At 42.2% G+C, this 19,725-nt stretch overlaps 1 protein-coding gene across 3 annotated transcripts; it reads left to right on the top strand.

Annotated features, from left to right (window-relative positions):
- The first annotated feature begins 704 nt into the window (after positions 1-704).
- xxylt1 (xyloside xylosyltransferase 1) lies at positions 705-15,376 on the top strand. 3 transcript variants are annotated; one of them, XM_040184580.2, is made up of 5 exons: positions 705-1,241; positions 1,467-2,112; positions 4,401-4,548; positions 8,853-8,985; positions 13,351-15,376. In XM_040184580.2, the coding sequence occupies exons 2-5, from the start codon at positions 1,579-1,581 to the stop codon at positions 13,745-13,747; spliced, it is 1,212 nt and encodes a 403-aa protein (XP_040040514.2). In that variant the 5' UTR covers positions 705-1,241; positions 1,467-1,578; the 3' UTR covers positions 13,748-15,376. The 3 variants fall into 3 exon arrangements, with proteins under 3 accessions (XP_040040514.2, XP_077964441.1, XP_040040515.2); XM_078108315.1 differs by having other exon boundaries at positions 705-1,245; XM_040184581.2 differs by having other exon boundaries at positions 722-1,241; positions 1,525-2,112.
- Positions 15,377-19,725: the final 4,349 nt, after the last annotated feature.

Genomic DNA, 19,725 nt, shown 5'->3' with positions numbered 1-19,725 from the left:
ACCGGGTGGGAAAAGCGGTCGGTGGAAAGTTGGTATTTATCATGGAGCCTCCTCTTCCTCCTCCTCTTTCTCACGCAGATTCCATGTAACGTCAGATGAGTATCTTTATGACCGTGGGTTTGTCCTAACTGTTTTATTGAGAGTCTGGCTCAACACAGCGACCTGCAAGCAGCGTATTAAATAAAGTGATGTGTGTCTTAATGCGGCTTTGGAAATGAACACAAAGGGATTCTGTATTTTTCTCATAAAGCCTGAAAATACTGGTTATTTGGCCAATGTTTTGATAACCGACCGCTGCCAGTTCAGTGTTTCCCATCATTATAAACAGGGGTGCTGTTAAGAGTTTGTGCTTAATGGAATTTCTTACATTACTTTTACTTTTATACTTTAAGTAGTTTTGAAACCAGTACTTTTATACTTTTACTTAAGTAAAAAGCTTGAGTTGGTACTTAAACCTCTACAGGAGTCTTTTTATACCCTAGTATCTGTACTTCTATTGAGTAATGAATGTGAATACTTTTGACACCTCTGATCATCTCTGTTGTAAAAGTTACCTAACTGGTAGTTGACGTTGATGTATATATATTTTTTAATTTTAGAAAATCATGAATTTACTGTTACAAAAAATAATGGCATCAATTAATTAAAATGAAATGTCTTTGGTGTGCAAAGTCTAATGTTTCCGACTACACTTAAAGGCGGCGTGGTTCTGAATGCGGCTGAAGCCAAAGTGGGTGTGGCTAAAGTTGTGTGACAGCATTTTGTTGCTGGGCTGCTAGCTTCGAGCTTTTAGATTTTTTTCAGGCGTAGTGCCCTTTTTCTCATCAAAATCACAGACCAACGCCAACGCCGTAGCTATTGAAAGAACGGCAAATGCATGCAAAGATATATTAACAACGTGTTCAAGCAGCGTGTGGCTACGTGCTCGGGTTTAACCAACAGCTTCGGAGGGCAACTCAACGCTAACCGTACAACGTAATAACGTCATGCGCAAAGTCGTCGCTTTCTCAATTAGCATCCTCGCTAACAGTTGACACGCCAATAGTTTGCTGCAGTGTTTGTTACTGCACGTATTTTTTATTATGATTGGACAGTCCGTGAACGTTTACGTAGCTAGTCGTTGCATTTCGGTGTCACATTAGCAATGGAGTAGCATCGATACGTGCACGGAACGTTAAGCATCCAGTGACACGGCGAACAAGCTGCAAGATGGAATCGCACACATTAACGACGTGAGACAGGCAAGTGGGTTTCATTCCGTCTCCTGCTCTGTGTTTGGCTGAATTATATCTTTTGTGCATGGTAACAACTTAAACACAAATAAAAACGTACCAGCTAAATATAAAGATAACGTTATTGAACCCAGTGCACCCGTTTAAAACCTGTATGACTGTTTTAGCCCTACAGCGCCATCTCTAAAATAAACCCCTAAGACTAAAATAAAACAAGTATTCTTTCTCTCACAGGGAAATGTTAGTAACTACCCCCCTCTCTCCCCAAAACTATGAACTGAAAATACCCAAGATGGTGAAAGTATTCCCATGTACGCTCCCGTTCTCATGACAACCACAAGGAGCAATGGGCATCCTCAGGCTGGTCTCCAGAATCATGGGTAGGATCAGTACCTTCAGGTCCTATCAGTTCGTGCTTCTCTTGGCCGCTGCGCTTGCTGTCGTAGCTTTCTACTACTTCGGCTCAGAGAGGCAGAACTTCTCCAGTACCACCAAGAGGATCAAGCAGACCCAGGCCAGCCACAACGGCAACAGAAATGACGCTGACCTGACCGCCGACACCAGGCTCTCCCACCCGGCCGGAGTGGAGGAGCCAAGCGAGGAGGACCGAGGCGAAGTAGGAGGAGGCGGCGAGGGATCGAGGTCCAGGATAAGGGACGCCGGTGACCAACGCTACCACGCGCTCATGATGTTCACCAAGGTGGACAAGAGCAGGAGCCTGCAGGACAAGTTCCGGGTGGCTATGTTGTCTATGGTTAAGCACGGACATTTCTTCCAAGGAGAGGTGCTGGTCCTTCACTTTGTGTGCGACCAGACCAGCAGAGAACTGGGGGAGAGGATGCTGGAGGAGTTCCTCCTCGACGCGACGTTCAAGTATGAGGTAGGCGGTCTGTAAACGTGTTTGCACTACACCGTGCCGGTGTCGTGTGTTGAATTCAATGGAATGAGGAGAAACCCCTACGATGTTTGGTCTAATGAGGATTTCTATTTCCAGTAAAGTTGTTCTTGATGTTAATTGAAGTGACTGGAGATCCATTGAGTTTCTTTCCTTAGCTCAACACTGATATACTTTGATAGTCCGATGCAAAAGAACGTCCACAAGTAAACCTCTGCCTAAACCATTTGGACACACAGGAGGCTTATACCCAGTTACCCACACAAATGATCTGGATGTGCAATTTAAAGTTCAAACACATGGCGGCAGTGTTGGCCCATCATACAAATCCCTCTCTGGGGGGATGCCCTGCAGCTTTGTCCTAAAAAGTGGCCCTCTCAGTTGCATGCAGCGTTGGTTGTTTAGTCCTCTATGCATTTTGTCTCAGGAATTTCTCCTTCGTCTACCACATCTGGTGTTGTTACAGCTGTGTGTCGGCTCATGCTGATCCCAAAGCCGCGTGGGTCGGTCGGACGTTTGCTCAGCTTGGCATATTGGCAGTTTAGAGCCTGTGGGTCACATTGCTTCCTGTTTATCTCACTCTCTGTACTCTTAAATGTGTTCTGTTCTGAGTGTGATGTGAGGTTGTCGGATGTTTACCGACTAGGCGCAGCCTATGGTGTTACTAAACTTGTTTCTGGTAGTGTGTGTGCTCTGTAGCATATCACAAGTGTTTTATTGGTGTACATATTATTTAAACTGTAACATTTTGCAACCAGTATGTTCTTTGGTCGTCGTATATCCCCAGACTATCCATCAAATCATTTGGGCCATTATTGTATTAGTTCTTTTAAATTAGTTTTCTTCAAGCATTGTGACCGTGATATTTGTTGAGCAGCTGTTAACCGAAAAACAACTTCCTGGTTGGACTCTGGCAACCTCTCTCTCTCGTCCCTATACTGTCCTCTCCCCGAAGTTGGTCCACCATGCAAACTGAGGCTACTATATCTGTGATCAGCTATGACTCACACACAAATATTGAAGGCCATGTGTCCATCGGGCTCCCGTTCGCACATTGTGACCTGGGTAAACACGTTTTTATAACACATTTTGGGCTTTTGTAAAACAATTTAGAAAAAAAAGTACATTCTCTGTTATACGTAACATTAAGATGTACCCCCAGTGGTATTATAACTGTCACGGTGTCCTTCCGGACCAGTGCCTTTTAACATCTTGGTTTGAGATGATGACTCATGACGTCATTTCCCCCGACACAAGCACCACCATAAAGAGCCTCTGCCTCTATTGGAGTGCACACAAAACGGTCGCACACTGAAGTCGCAGCCTGGTCGCCCCCCAGGGGCCGACTGAGGCAGTGCGTGTAGCACGTTGACATTCCCGTCTGCTTAACTTAGCTTTTCTTTCTTTTTATTATTCATTATATCTAAAAAGGAGCACGGGGGTGGGCGGCATCAGTTACGCAAGCATTTTAGCCCCACCACTTCTCTGGTGAATTCAATGGGCCGTCAGTCCTCAGTCACACTGCCCCGGAGGCTGTGCTCATTACTGCTGACCATCAGTCACACAACACACTTCATTTGTGTGCCTTTTGTAAATTAGTCCTTTCTCGTATGGAAAACACTGAGAAGTTGTTGTTTTTCTGCATAGTTTATAACATATTATGCATAACCTAGTAATGTGTCCAAATTCATACTTTTCTATTTAACAGCAAACATGGATTCTGATATTGGTTCTGTGGTGCAACTCGTTTAGTTAATTTCATATAATGTCTCCTTTGCAGTCTGAATGTGTGAGAATGATTTAATATCAAATAACCCCCCTCCCCCGGAATTCTCTGGAATAATCTGGAATTAAAAAGGAAATATACATTTTTTTTCTTTCCCACGCACGGCAGTTTCGCACTGACTTGAATGTGCGCATGTGGCACCAGCGGACCGACTACTCCCCCTCCCCCACAGAGGGGAAACACTGATGACCCATCGAGGCACTTGAGCCTGATTTATGGCAGCTACATTGTCCATCTTTTATTGGAGGCCTCTAACATACACACATTTCTCTGGAAATACAATTTGTTCCAAACCAGCACACATTTTTCCTCCTGCAGAACCCTTAAAAGATAATCAGAGACGGTTGGTTTTATTAGAAGTGCTATCAGAAGATTTTCCTATACGGGGATGTGTAGCATGTGCAGCAAAGTATTTGTAGTATATTCAAGGCGCTACTGCTTATGGGACTCTGTTGTACTAACGTGATTCCACTGTGCGGGTCCACAGGTGTTGTTTCATGACGTGGTGGCTCTCACTCAGAAGCTCTTCCCCATCGTAGAGGCCATGCAGAAGCACTTCAGCGCTGGCTCTGGGGCTTACTACAGCGACGCCATCTTCTTTCTGTCGGTGGCCATGCATCACATCATGCCTGAAAGTAAGGAAATGCATATTTTGTCACATGCCATTCTGTTAGATAAAGATATTTATCTTTAGATTAAAAGATATGTCTGATCTATGCATGTCTTATTATTTCAGTCTAAAGGTTACCTCATAGGGGTCATTTTTGGGTTAGTTTTTTTTTTTTTTTCACACATTTTGAGTGTTTCCATCATGCAGAATACAAAAATAAGAAAGGAAATTAAAAGACCGATTCTTTACATATTACATCCAGAAAAGCCTGTTTTCTTTTTCATAAATATTGAATTTTAGCTTTAAAGGGATTCTTCTCATTCTCTCGTAGGCTGTATTTTAAATTCACTCAGATACTCTCTTTTTTCCTCCCTGGCACTGCTGGTGCACAGCTGGAGAGGGCAGCATGGAAAGGTATCTAACAGACACGTGGCATGCTGCAGAGGCCCTGGGGAGGGAGGAAGGGAGGGAGGGAGGATGTGCTCTGTCACTGCTGCCCACTTTTAGTGCGCCCTGCATGCATGCTGACCGATGGCAGCGACACGCGCCCACCACCCACCCGGAATCTTTTTCGCAAAACTATCCGAACCTAAAAGGTCTGGACACACGGGAGGGTGCCGTCTGTGGCCGCAACAGGGTCTCGCGTTGAGTCCCTGAAATACTCATCAATCAGCCATGTGGGCCCTCTGCTCTGTGGTCACACATTCATATTTAAAGAATCCTTTTTATCTCTAAAGGGCATGATGGGGTTGTCCTAACACAGGGAAGGAGGGGGGGGGGGATTTCCACGAGCAACCCAGTAGAAACAGAACCTCATTTATGATTGAAGACAAACGTGATATCCGTAAATAAATATAGCAGCTGCAAGTGGGAGGGCTTGAAATGTAACATCCTTTTAACCTGCGAGGTGGGCGGCGTTCAGATTTCAGCAGATTTAATTTAGTTGTTAAAAGAGAAGAAGGAGGTTGACGAAATTGTGCAGCCCTTTGACCAGCTACACAGCCTGAAGAACATGTGTTGCTTCAATATAAATGACAAAATAGGTACTTATCTTGTGTTTTTTTTATTTACATATTTTTTGGACTAGAACTGTGGAGAAACAATATTTTTAGTCAATAAACTAAATACCTATTAGATATCGCAAAACTGCTTTAACGCACAGTATGTTATTTAAAGATGGCACATGTGATATACTGTGTGACGAAGAGTAGATTAATGGCTTATAAAGAGAGCACTCTATTTTGACACCAGCTGTCCTTGGAGGATGAGGAATAAAATTGCACGATGGAAACATGTTCTCAATGATTCGGTTCCTAAGAAACACTGTTTTTCTTGGCGGAGAGGCGTTCCATGTTTTGTTTCCCCTCTAGAGGTCACTCAACATGCTGGGACTTGAGTTCCTCCTCAAACGCCGCCTTTTATGTTCCACAGCGGGTGGAGTGGCACAGCGGCAGATGGAGGGCACAAATGTTGATTTATTCATTAATAGTTTTAAGGTTGTCTCCTCATTTGCTCCTTCACGGCCATCTGTTTCACCTGCTATCAGTGCCTCGTGAAATTTCAAGGTGAAGCACCAAAATGTTAATTGCTTTTGAGATTAATCCTTTCAATAATTTCTATTAGCAAACACTGGAGTCTAACTTGTGAAGACATGCCTAGAATATCGGACGTAAATCCCACTTCTATTCAAATTGTTTTCAAAATTTCTCCAGCTGCAATGAAATGACTTTGTTGACGTGTAGTCAGTGGTGTCTGAAAGGGTTGATCTTCAACGGTCTGGTTTGGACCGGTGTCTTGGTCCAGCTTGGATAGCCGGTCATGCTGTTGCCAACCTTTCTGTAGCAGGTCTGTACACTGTTTTAGGATCAATGAACACACAGACGCTGTATTATATTAATATAATAAGTCATGGTTATTCTTAAAGGCATACGAGACAAAGGCATCGTTTTGGAGAAATATTATACTAATATATATATATATATATATACTAAATATTCTACTTAAAAATGACACTTTAAAAATACTAAATTTAGTTGAATGTTTAACTCATGATCTTGGTGAAAGTAGACAACAATGACCCTAAACCATTAAGTGCTAACATCAGACTGACATCAGGGCTTAATTGACCTGTTTAGTTGACCCACTTGTTTCCTGAAAGAAGGTTGTTGTTTTGTTGCTGTGGCTGAGTTGAGGTTCACTGACCGGAGCCTGTGGTCTCCGAGTCACGTTAACAACGTTATTCCTGCGCTAACGTTGTTAAGCAAGATGGATTTTAACCCTCGTTATTTCCAATCCATCTCCATTTGATTTGTCAATGTTCGTCCTTTATAAGAACTAGAAATCGCACACGTTGACGACATCTGGGTTTTCTAAATGCTGCCATAATATAAGAATGAGATAGAAATGCACCTTCTGTCTTCCCTCTTTTGTTACTCTTCTGTCATGCACAGCTTTCTGTAAACAAGGAATGCTGTCTCGCCTGAAAAACAAATACTCTGCTCGGCAACAAGTACATTGAGCCAATCAATGTACTTGTTCAAGTCCCATATTGTGCTTATTATCTGCAATCAATGACACCAGATCATGTATAAAAAAGGTGAAATTATAACCATCTTCTTATATTACATCAAAACATTTTAAGTCTGCATGAGGAATGTTCTTACGGTGGCCTTGATCTCAGGAAAGCAGCTTTAGTTGGAGTGTAAAAATAACGACCAATGACATTGTTGCTTAAGTTATTGACTTCTCTTATGATAAGAACCTCTATCAGTAGACCTCTTATGCACAGCATATTTGGTTATCTATGGAAGAGCGATGACTTTAAGGCAGTGATGGAAATCCAAACGTACGATGTGAGAAAGTCTTGCAATACACTAAATGAACATTTACTGAAACCATAATAAGCGTTAATCAAACACCGCCATACTTTCACCTTCACAGCATTGTGTGTTGAGTCGTCGATCTTGCATCAAACACACCACAGTGTTTTAACAGCGCAAGGCCCTCTTCCTGTTATTTAGTCACTAGTTAATCCCCGTTAGTGCAGACAAACAGCGTTGACCACTCAGAGATTACCCGGCAAAGCCCCTCTCTGGCCCGCAGTACACGGAGGCATTGTGGTGGCAACTTCCTTGTTTGGAAAGCAGGTCACCGCACTGCTGAATCTTCTTTTTCCACCACTTGTTTCAACAGAAACTGCCAATCATCTTTGCAGCCAATGTGTAGCACAGCTATGACCTCCCAATAGTCATACCCTTCATTCTTTAGCATGTTGAGGTCAGTCCTGCACTGGACACTTATTTTATTTTTAAACCAACTTAAGAGTTGGAATTTTTAAGTTTTAACTTCAGGAATAACCCTTTTAGCCAGACATAAAATTAAGGAACACCAACATAATTACTGTGTTTATTTATAATGACTTGCAAGCAACACTGGTGTACATTTAAAAAACATAGTGTGTGTGTGTATAAACGGCATAACATAAAGATGGAAAATTAGCATCAAGATTAGTTAAGCAACCGTGCAACACATGCTGCTGAGAAGATGAAATTGAACTTCTCTGCCTTGCTTACATTGAACTGGTTGATAATTTTCTTTATTTTTCAAGTGCGTCTTTATTTTCTTTCTTTCTATCTTTATTACCTGCTGGACTCAATTTACGAAATGTCTGAATTTACATTTTGTGCTTCTGGAATTTTAATTGCTGGATCTTAACGAGTCTTTCAATAACTGAAACAGATCTGAAATTATCCAGGCAATTCATACTGATCATTATTTTTATGTTGTCATAATTTAGTCCCTAAGCACCAGTTGCACCAATTCTGCAGTAGACCAGCCTTCTATATTTGACAGTTTGTCTAAAGCTGACCATTGTTTTCATCATCATGTTTCCCTGGCACAGCATTCCTGAGTATTTCCCAACCTTTTGTCACCATGCCAACCACCAAAACACAGGAAGCTGAAACAATGAACAGATGAGGGCTGAATATCCTGGACACTGTTACCGTTTCATCCACAAACAACTGTGTTAATAATTTACTGTATGTTCACTCACAGTTGTCAAGCATTTACTTTTTTATAGTCCTGCTCAACTTTCTAAGCATTTCTTTCCCAGAATGTATTGACATTTTCCTGGGATTCACTTTTATTTAAGGCCAATAGGTACATTACGGAAAGCGAAAGTGAGCACTACCTTGTTTTTGTGATCTTTTCAAAGATGATTATTCCTCACTCACTTACATGGATCAAGCCATCAAACAGCAATCAGCTTACAGGTTGTTAACAGTGTGATGCTGCCTTATCACGGTGTTGTGCTCTTTCTTCTCTTAGGTCTGACGCGCATAGTGCAGCTTGACCTGGACCTGAAATACAAGACGAACATCAGGGACCTTTTCCAAGAATTTGAGCAGTTTCCTCCAGGAGCGGTTATAGGTATTGCCAGAGAGATGCAGCCGGTTTACAGGTAGGCAGTGTGGCACAACACACCAGATGCAAGTAATGCACATTGGTCAGTGTAGCACAAAATACATTGGCATGAAAAAAAGGTCTCTAGGCACAACTTATGGAAGTAGATAATTGTCCCTGAAGTCCAACATTTGCCTCGTTACATTCATTTCATTGATTCTGACTGCACATGTCCTAGTGCAGTTGTGACACGGGCTGAGCATCCAGCACAGCTCTTTGTGAGGAGACACTGAAATGTATCCGAAGCAACGACATGCAAAAGCTGCTTTTGATCAGACAATCTTGTTTTTGTTTTTCCCTTTTGAGTTTGTCTGTGCAAAATCTTTCTTGAATAGTTGGAACAATCATCTGAAAGGCAAGATCATCAAGAGCAAAGTCTATTTTGCAATGCTGATGTTATATGTATGCATGAAATTGGTAAGTGCAGCCACGTTAGCAATATTTCTTCTTTATCTCTCTCCCACTACCAATAATGGGATAACGGCTCGCTCACTTTTGTTGACCGGAGATGGATTGTGGTTTTAATGGGCCACACTTGCACATTCAGTTATTTTCTTACAGTTTTGAAGTGCAAAAGTGTGTGTGTGTGTGTGTGTGTGGACGCGCGCGCAGTAGGCTAATACCCGCCCACCTAACTTCCACTCACCTAGCCTAGCTCTCCTCATTAAGTGTAGGAGCTTGTGTGGTGTTGAGTGATGTAATGTAACTAGTCATGTTCTATTTTAGCGCACCTCATTCTCAATTGCAGCTAGCTCACACAACAAATGACTAAGTTCCTTTTCACTCCGTCAGATGTAGCGTTTGCGTGTGTGTGCGCGTGTGTGCGCGCACGCCCGCATTATGCTTTCGGTGTTCTAAGTGTGTAAGGATCTTAATGTCGGCTAAAATACGACGTATATTAGTAGCATTAAGGTAGCAGTCGTTCCCTTTTATCCAAGACTGACTGTTCACTTGTTAAAACGACAAACACCAACTGCGAGCTGACTGTATCAGTTGTCAGTAATTGGCGTTAATTGTGAAGGACAGAATTTAAGTCCCGTGTTCAATTTGTGTTCTCTCTCCCGCTGTGTTCGCAGGTCATTTGTGTGGTGGGGAATCCCTCTTCTCCCTAACCCCACCGCACAGCAGTGACTGTGAATTGAGTGTGTTATTATATAGCTACAAAAAACTCAAGATTGCATCAAATCAATTTCAGCATTCTTCCAGTTAAACACACATTCTATCCCCATAACATGATCATAGCACTTCTCACGTGCTCTATTATGTACGTCCTTTTACCTGATTTGTGGGATAAAATGGTTGCCATGATGTAAAAAGCCATCAGTGGAAATTAGTATTTGTCTGCAAAGGTTGGCAAACTGCATACGTTTGTGAGTCAGGCTTCTGCATATGTAGTTTAAAAAGTGAAATGTGAAATGAAATCTGCACCGGCTCAATGGGTTACTGACCCTGGGAATAGCGCGCTGCTGTTGTTACTGTGGCCCCGGAGACGATCATCTAAAAACACACCGCAACATAGCCGGAGATTGTGCATCTTAGCATGCAAAGCCTCCCTGTTTGAAAATCAAGGGACGCTAACTAAACTTTCACACTGTCAACTGGTTCTCTGTCTTTGTATACCGCTTTTGGTGTGGATGACCATTTGCAAGCAACTCGTTCTACCAGCAAATGTTGATTTAAATTTCACAGTTTTGAAGCACATCGCAGAACCAACAATATTTTAATTTTCAAACTAGTTATTATGTCACCTGAAGTGTTTCCCTTTAAATGAAAGGTCTCCCTGCTCCCACACCGTTTAGGTGCGAATAGACCGAGCATAATGTTTGAGAACGCGTCCTCCCACCAGCTGCATTCAGAACACATCCTGCATTTGAAAAAAATGCCACATGTACTTTCCCAGCAGCTGCATTTTGAATGTTTTCAAAACCCAAGAGATAAGGCCCACTCACATAAGTGTCATAGCCAAAACCACAAACACACACAATGAGAGACGTTGGCCAGAAGCAAATCACGCTTTTTTTCCCCCTTTGTCTACCAAGCCTCCATTATGTGATACATCCCACTTATTCTAGTTTTTCTCTAGACTGCATTAGTTAAAAGAAAGTACATGTATATCCTTTTGCCTCCCAGGTTTACATGGAAGAAAACTAATCAAATGTAGATTGTTATCAAAGCAGTTTTCAGGTTTCACACATTATTTGTATCCTAACGGCTTTACAGAAAAAAAAACTAACTTTTCCAAAAAAAGCACATTTGTTGACTATTTTTATTATGATTTTATCCTAGTTTATTTTATTTGAGGAATAGTGTGAGATTTGTGAAATACGCTTAGATTTCTGCAACCTCCACTTGTTGCCAAGCAACTGTTCAGAGCCTAGAATCAGTCATAATCTGTCTGTTTTTTAAGGGATCAACAATGTTTTCTATAATGGTTAATTATCATCTGATTAAAACTAAATATTTGTCAAAATATACTAGTATGAGGACAGTGTTCTATCTCTAGGGAATTGTGGGATTGATTAACTACAACCCACAATTTGCCACCAAGACACTTACAGGCTCCGAGGTGTTGTACAACGCACTCTGGCCTAACTTTAAAAAATCACTGAAAAAGTATGATGAAAGGCAATCCACTCAAAATTGAAGACATGTCAAACAATTTTGGCAAAAAACTACATTAATCTAAATCAACCTTCCTCCCACGTGGCAGCAGCTGAGTAGCGGCGAGGTTCTTCGCAGTGTGACTTCTGTTTCTCTGGGCACAGAGTGCTGCTCCGCTGTGTTCTCCATCCAGTAGTGAGGGAGCAGTCGGCAGGCAGCCCAATAAAGCACTTTAATAAAAGTTATTTTGAGAACACGGGAGTCACAGCAACCAGGAGAGGCTGTGGGTATAGCAGCTATATCTGGTCACCCAAAATATTCTGCCGGGGGTTTTTTTCATCGAGAAATTTAGAGATTGCCGTGGTTTGAGACTCCGAGGCGTCCACATGCACGCACCTGATTGCGTAATCCTCCAGTTGGACGTGCTAAAATGTTTGATCAGGTTCATTAAAGAAGCCCAGCCACTGTATTTTTTATAAGGCTACTTTGCTGTCAGCCTTATATTACAGCCACCATGACACAGATGTAATATTTGGCTGTTACAACATAACACAGTGGAACATTAATTTACCCCCTAGCTCAAGGTTGGCAACAACACACACACACACACACACACACACACACACACACATTTTCCAAGGAGAGCGAGAGAGACTCCCAGAAGTCGTGTCTTTTATTGTGTCCTTGGAACCTCCAATCAGATGGGCTGGTTGGGGAGGTGAGTGTGCCAGCTCCTCCCACCGGGAAACCATCCAGAGCAAGAACACAGCCAGCCGAGTGGCTCAGAGGGGCATCGCAATAAAGACGCCTGTGTAAATGTTCCCTTAATGACCTACCCCCCCCGTACACCCAGTGTATGTCTTTAAAGGATGACAAATGCTCCACACAGGCCACAGGTCCCCAGCTACCAAACCAACAGATTGTATACAACTGTGTGGACAAGCTACAGCTGCAGAATGTAGGTCAGCTTTAATATCAGAGAGTGCCTCAGAGAATCTCCCTTCTCCCACTAGATTTGAGCAAGTGGTCCCCTCCACAATATGAATCATATTAGTTTTTTTTGACACAATCTTTTTCCCACATGCATTCATCTGTATCAACAATGTTTTTTTTTTCTCTTGTTACTTTTTTTCAAAATGAATTGCCCACTTGTTTAAAAAGCAACTCACTCCTAGATGAATCCTTGTTAATCTAACGTAGGCTTGGCCAGCACTAATCTCATCTCATGTACACATACATGAGATGAGATAAAGAATACATTCCCATACAGCCACCTCTGGGGTCTCACGTTTTTCTGGACACGAGTAACAGTTGTGCATATAAAGTACAAGTGTTTGTTGAAGGGAGCTCTGTGTCATTCAGCTACTTAGTAGCTGGTCTGTTGGCAGAACAAGGTGCTGTTGGCACGAGCGTCTGGCACGCGCCTGGAACAACAGGTTTTTTTTGTGCTTGTGCAGTTTTTGTAGAGTTGACCCTCCCTTCTTCCTGGACGTGCAACAGCCCAAACTTGCGCATCGGTGAGACATTTCACCATCGCTGTACAAGTTCCACACGTTGCAGAGGGACGGGTAGCGGTTCAGAGTCTTTTTAATCAACACAAGAAGGTGGTTGAAGAAGTCTAAATTAACTGTTGATTAATTTAGACTTTTCTGACATATTCCAGGCTTACCACCTCTTGATAAAATACTTGTTGTTTGGTTGTTGACTTTTTTCACGGACAAAATGCGCTAATTTAAAAGTGAGCCTTTCTGTCTTTCCTCAGACACACCTTCTGGCAGTATCGTAAGGAGAACCCTCAAACCAGAGTAGGGGGTCCGCCCCCCGAAGGCCTACCGGGCTTCAACAGCGGCGTGATGTTACTGGACCTCGGCGCTATGAGGGCCTCGGCGCTCTACAACCGGTTGTTGGAGCCGAGCCACGTGGCCAAACTAGCAGACCAGTATCGCTTCAGGGGCCACCTGGGGGACCAGGACTTCTTCACTATGATCGGCATGGAGCACCCGGAGCTCTTCCATCCGCTGGCCTGCGGGTGGAATCGCCAGCTGTGCACGTGGTGGCGGGACCACGGCTACGGAGACGTTTTTCAGATGTATTATCGCTGTGAAGAACTTGTCTATATCTACCACGGGAACTGTAACTCTCCCATTCCAGATGATTGATCCCCGAACAGAAAAAGAAGGCAATGAATCAATGTAGATTAGGGAAAATATTTGTTCTGCTTTTTTGGAAGAGAGGATACTGACTTATGTGGCAGTTTTTTTTTTTTTTTTACCACTATAAAGGCAGCGCAGACTCGGCCCCCTGCTGGCCATGGGGAACGCAAGGCGCTGCAATAGCTGGCACACTTCCTCAGACACAGAAGATGAAATATAAGAAGATTCGAAATATGCTGTTACAAGTAAGGTTCCAGTTCCTTGCCCGTATTTGATTGGCTAGCATGGCCCCTTTTAAAGAATAAGCCTCTTGGCCGCAAGTGTGTATGAAAGTTCCTTTGCTGCAGGTAGGAAAGGACGTGTCGGGAAATGAGGGTTAACAATAGTGGCTTTCGTTTGTGCTCCAGTGTTTGCGGTTTAGCAGAGGCCAAACTCACACTTCACATGACCGCCTCACGATTTGTGAAGACGGTAACCCACTTCTGAGTTTTCCCGCTGTGCTCGCTGAACTCTCACTCGGGTTTCAAAGTAATGTCATCACTCAATATTCATCAGTCAGGATGCACGCTTTAACACACGTGTGCGCTAAAGTGAGAGTGAAGCTCAGGTGGTCTGCCCTTCACCACAAGTGGGGTCAAAGACATGCCAACAAAAACCCTTGAGAATAAACATTATTGCAAATTTATTTAGCTGGTCAATAGTTTTTCGGACTTTTTCAGAACAACATTTTTTAATCTCTGGCTCTAAAACACAGAGGATTGTTAAATAATAGATCATATTGAAAATAACCATTCTCCAATTGCACTTTAAAACTTCCAAACACAATCTTCATCATCACGGGTTGTGTTGACTAGACAGGTAGATTTATTGAATTGCATTGAAGTATGTGTGTGGATTGATTTCCCACTCTTTAGGTAGCAATTGTTCATCAAAGCATACTCGTTTGCAGAAGAACGTTGTGTTTGAACCACGATGACTGTGTTTAAAAATGTAAAAAGAGAAAAAATGCAATTAATAATTCAAGTTGAATGGATGAAGTTAATTCAAGTTTCCATTGATGGTTTAGTTTAAATAACTGAAACCACAAAAAGAAGAACTAAAACTAATCCAAACATGTATATGTTGCTCTGGTTGACATTGCTGAACAGTACGTTATAGGCTCCTCATCCTTTAGAAAATATATCAATACAGTATATGTTTATCTTCACTGTAGATAACTATGATCTTCTGTGATATGCCAGTAATGAATAATTTACTGACTGGCACTCGTCTCCATTGCTCTGGCTGGCGAATAGGGCAGCAACAGAGTACCTCCAGTCCCGTCTGTTTTGGGATAGTCACCCTAATCCATCAATAGTTATTATTAACGGGAATTACCAACTAAACAGATCCTCCTCCTTTCATGAGTATCAAATTACCTGTGTAGTTTTTTCCAGAAACCACCGTTCGAATAAAAAGGGAAATTATGGAGATAAAAGCATTACCAATGTTTTAATGTTGCTTTTACCCACCAGCAAAACTGTGATTAACTCGGGAAGTGGATGAAAGTAATTTCAGAAGGTTGACCATTTTTTTTCTTTTATGTAATCAGCATTCCTAAATAAATTCTATGACATTGTCACTTTTTTAAAGACATTATCGTGTTGTGTATAGTAATATTGCAGGCTTGAGTTAGTCTTCGCGGCAGTGTCCAGCCGTTAAGCTGCTCGGTTTTATTCATTATTCAGATTTGTGACTTTTCTTCTTCGACAGACATGACCCATTTCTGTCCCTCAAATTTGCAAACGCAGGTAGCGAACGCTCCGTAGAACGAACAGAACCACATCAATCCGCCTCGACCCCTGGGTGAGCTGACATTAAAATAACCTAGTTTACACCTGAAGCTAAAATGCATTAATAAATCCTGTAAAATAATGGTGGTTTGTTTGCATTGAAATCTGTTTGCCCCTTTTTCAAAATTCCTGTTGGTTATCATACAACAGAGACAACAATGTAGACAGGAATACAGAGATTCAAGCATTTCTACCTTTTTATCTGGCAGAAGATATTGTTTTCATGGGCCATTTTGAAATGCTCATTCCTGCACAGGTCTGCATGGATATTTAAATATTTTAGCTACATGCAAACAAGACACAAACTCTTTACCCAGCATTGCAAAACCCCCCGCTGCATTATGAACACTTTGTAGTTCCACTGCCTGGTCCCCAGGAACAGCTTCTCTGCTGTTTAAGTTCTATTAGTAGGGCTTGGCATGATAGTCATGGGCTAAGTAGCTTTGCAGTGTACTATGCTTTCTAAAAATCCCTGTGCTTTGATTCATCGCCAAACACTTTGAGATTTACCTTCAGGCAAGCAGCAGAAACAGCAGGCTGGTATAGATTTGACGGAGCAGCAGCATTGATGTCTTTTCCGAGAAACACAAACAGCTCGATATGGAGCTCAGTGAGACTCCTACAGATTGTCAGCCGAGTGGAGACAAATGCTCAGCACAATCTAACGGCTAATCATGGATGACTCACTAAGTCGGGGACTCGTTACATGGTGATACTCCTGTGCAAAGAGAACAGCAAATGAACAAGTGTAGGAGCGCGCTTTCTGCGTATGGCAACAAGTCAAAGAATCCACCGACCTGGTTCTCGTCTGGGAACTACTTCCATTTGTTTCTGACAGTGTTGCTTTGAACAAACCGGAACTTTTATACTCTGGCACTGCTAGCAGACGGCACGGACACATGAACTTTCTTACTCTTCGTTTTCATTGTGTAATACTGAAATATTTGCCTTAACTCGTGTCCTTCTTGTTGGCTGTGAATGCCCTGTTCAACATTTTGCGACTTCTAAACTTGAAATGTAGCCGTGTTGATGCAATGATGCAATGATGACAGTGTTTTTTAGGGACAAGACCAAAAAATAAATAAAACCGCTAAGATTTTAAATAATTTAAATTATAATATATTGATACTAATATAGCAGCAAACAATTAGCTATCTAAAGACATGGTGAGTAATCGAGCCGTTGCTGTTAGCCGTGTGGAGGCGATCATTTAATCCCATTCAACACTGTCATCTCTTAGCAGCAGAAAAGCCCCCCGAACTAAATCTTTAAATCAGAAGAAAAGGGCTTTTGCAGAAAAAGCAAACTAGATAAAATTCCACAGACGTTGGTGAAAACATGTATTGCCTCCACTGTTTGTAACTTTTCAAAGGCACTTACATGATGTGAACTCCATACATACATACATACATACGTAGCCTACCTGCGGTTTTCGGATGAATTTGTGACTGTATGTGCTGATGACAGTTCTCCTCTGGACAAAATGTAAAATAGGCCAGCATCTTCTCTTTAAGACCCTCTCTACCGTGTTTGTCTCTCACCACCACTCACTCCCCCGGGCAGTCTGTTGAAAAAAAAAAAAAAAAGCTGAACAATGAGCGACCTTCTTGCTTTATTAAGCTGCGGTCTGATTCCCCGGTGCTGTGTGCCATTTTTCACAACGCTGTTCCACGAATGCCTCACCTTGGCACTGTGAATACAGCGTTTCCCATTGATCACCCAAACTCTCACCACAGATCTATACACCAAATGCTTTTGGTTGTTTTGGGTCCCTTCCGCCATTCTAGTCACTCACTCGTAGCCGTGATGCAGCAAAGGATGCGTTACGCTCGTGCAGGCATTCTCCACAGAACAGAATACAGATGTGCAGATCCTGTTGCCATTAACGGAGATCTTCCTCTGGCTCCGTTCACGATGCTCCTATTTTGCACCCGAACCTGTTGATGCATAAAAAGTCACAAACTAACATGCACTCACGAACACCGCCACCATCTGTGTTCCTCGGGGATTGCTTTATTTTCCACTTCTCAGTGTCACAACAGCTGTCACTGATAAACTAGAGGGAAGATTATAACGGCAGCAGAGCGTCTTATCAGCCAAAATGAAATGGCTGGAAATTTTGGCCATTGAGTGCCAACATGCTTGCTTGCTGCTGCTCATTGGTTTAAATGAACAGGGGCCATGTACGAATAGTTTTGGCGAGTTTATAAAATTATTTGAAACTAATGAAATAAAGAACAAAATTGTCATTTTAGATCTTAATGATAATCTCACTTATACATTATGCACTTACCGGGCTGCAAGAACACATTGTATACAGGTTGGGTACTAAGACTTCCTCAGACCATTTGAAAGTGTAAATAAGGTTTGCAAATATTGAACACCGTACTGAATAAAGCTACTGTGAAATAATCCTCCATTTAAAGTACAACAGCAGTAAGACCCTTGAGACACATAAGCACATTTCAATCAGATGTTCGTTGGTTCAGATCGTAATCATGTCAAAAAACACCAGATTAACTATGCAAGGTCAGGTGGGCGAAGGAGATGGATTTGGGAGTTGCGTCAAGCACCACGGGGAACACGCAATGAGCAGACAGTGAGATACATGAACAGACGGTCTCAAGGGCTTCACCAAGACGTATCACAGCCATTTATTCACAAAATATGAAACCCGCAAAACCTTCCTGGAAGATGCCAACTGTGAAAACTGTCCGGGAGACTGACCCACATAATATATGGCTCTTTTTTAGCAGAAATTAGGTCTGTGTATTGCCCTACTTCCCAGTCCCAAGGGAGAAATATTCATGTTAACGTTTAATCTTGTATTCTGCTGCAGAATGAGATTGGAAATCTGAGGTGGTGATCTTTTCGTAAGACAAGATGAGTGAAGTCCAATCATGTTATGTCTTATGTGTATAAAAGGTTATTTCTCAACACATGGTAGAGAACTGCGTTATCGCTCACTCAACTTGTTCGGTTGTTTGAGATAGAGTGATTGCATCTTAATGTACACAGCAACACAATGTGTAGATGTAGTCGGAAGAAACCATAGCAATATTCTACCGTTGCTCAGCTCTCTACTGTCAGTAAAGCCTTACGCCGTAGAGAAAAGCGAATCTCCCGTAGGGTTAATGGGAGATTGATCGAGTCAAATAGTCAATTAAGATTATACCACTCAAACTGGGCCATCTTATCTCTTGTGAAGTCAATATGTTTTATTTTAAGAGCCTGTATAGACTCAAAGCATCAATTAAGAGAACCTATTTGGTCCTGAATCTTAAAAGACATGGCCTAGATAACTAGAGAGGGACATCAAGGTTTAAACGACTTTTATCTTAAAGTGCACGAGACGCTTCATTGGTCAGTAGAACAAATCCAGTTAGTTCCCTTTGAAAGAGTGAGAGGTTTTTTTTTATTTCCAAGTGTGCACGGTGAAGCGACACATGGGTGATGGGTGAATCATGTTACTTTAGCTTTTAAATGCTTTATTGCCTGACTTGACAAACCCTACATTTTGACCCACTTTGGAATACTTAGTTAGTTATATGAAATCTGATGCTTATTAAAGACACAAGTATTGCTTTTGGTAAGACCATAGGATGGCATTTATAGCAGTTTGTAGGAAGAGACGGCCAACAGGTGTGTGTGTGTGTGTGTGTGTGTGTGTGTGTCTTTGTGTGTTGTAAAGCTAAAGGACAGCTGTGCATATAAAACAACTTGGGTTTGACTGTATGTAATACTTGCTCATAACACATATATAATGGAGCTTTGACCAGTAGACTTATGCTCTCAAACTGTACATTGGCCTATTTAGTTTCCCTTACGTCAGGACACAAACAGCAGACCACACAAGTAGGTTAGTGTGTTACGGAACATGGAACAGGATGTCGAGACGCTCTAGTGGTGATTAACGGCTACTCAGGCCACAACGCTGCTGTTACATGCCAGACGGGGACGGTCTGCATGTGTTCTTGTCGTTCTCCCTCCTGCTCATTGGTTTCTCTCCCCCAGTGATTATGCTGATTGGCCAACTCCAAACACAGGTGGAAAGCAATCAGCAGTTCCGGTGGCAGTCCATAAAGGAAGACTCCTGAGAAGTGAAGTGGGTGTGTTCTGTGCTGCGGGCTGGTGGCCAGTCTTCCTGTACAT

This window comes from Gasterosteus aculeatus, chromosome 8, assembly GCF_964276395.1.
Source record: "Gasterosteus aculeatus chromosome 8, fGasAcu3.hap1.1, whole genome shotgun sequence".
NCBI classification, from domain to species: Eukaryota; Metazoa; Chordata; class Actinopteri; order Perciformes; family Gasterosteidae; genus Gasterosteus; species Gasterosteus aculeatus.
Note: the sequence above shows the minus strand (reverse complement) of the source record. Positions and strands in the feature narration are given on the sequence as shown.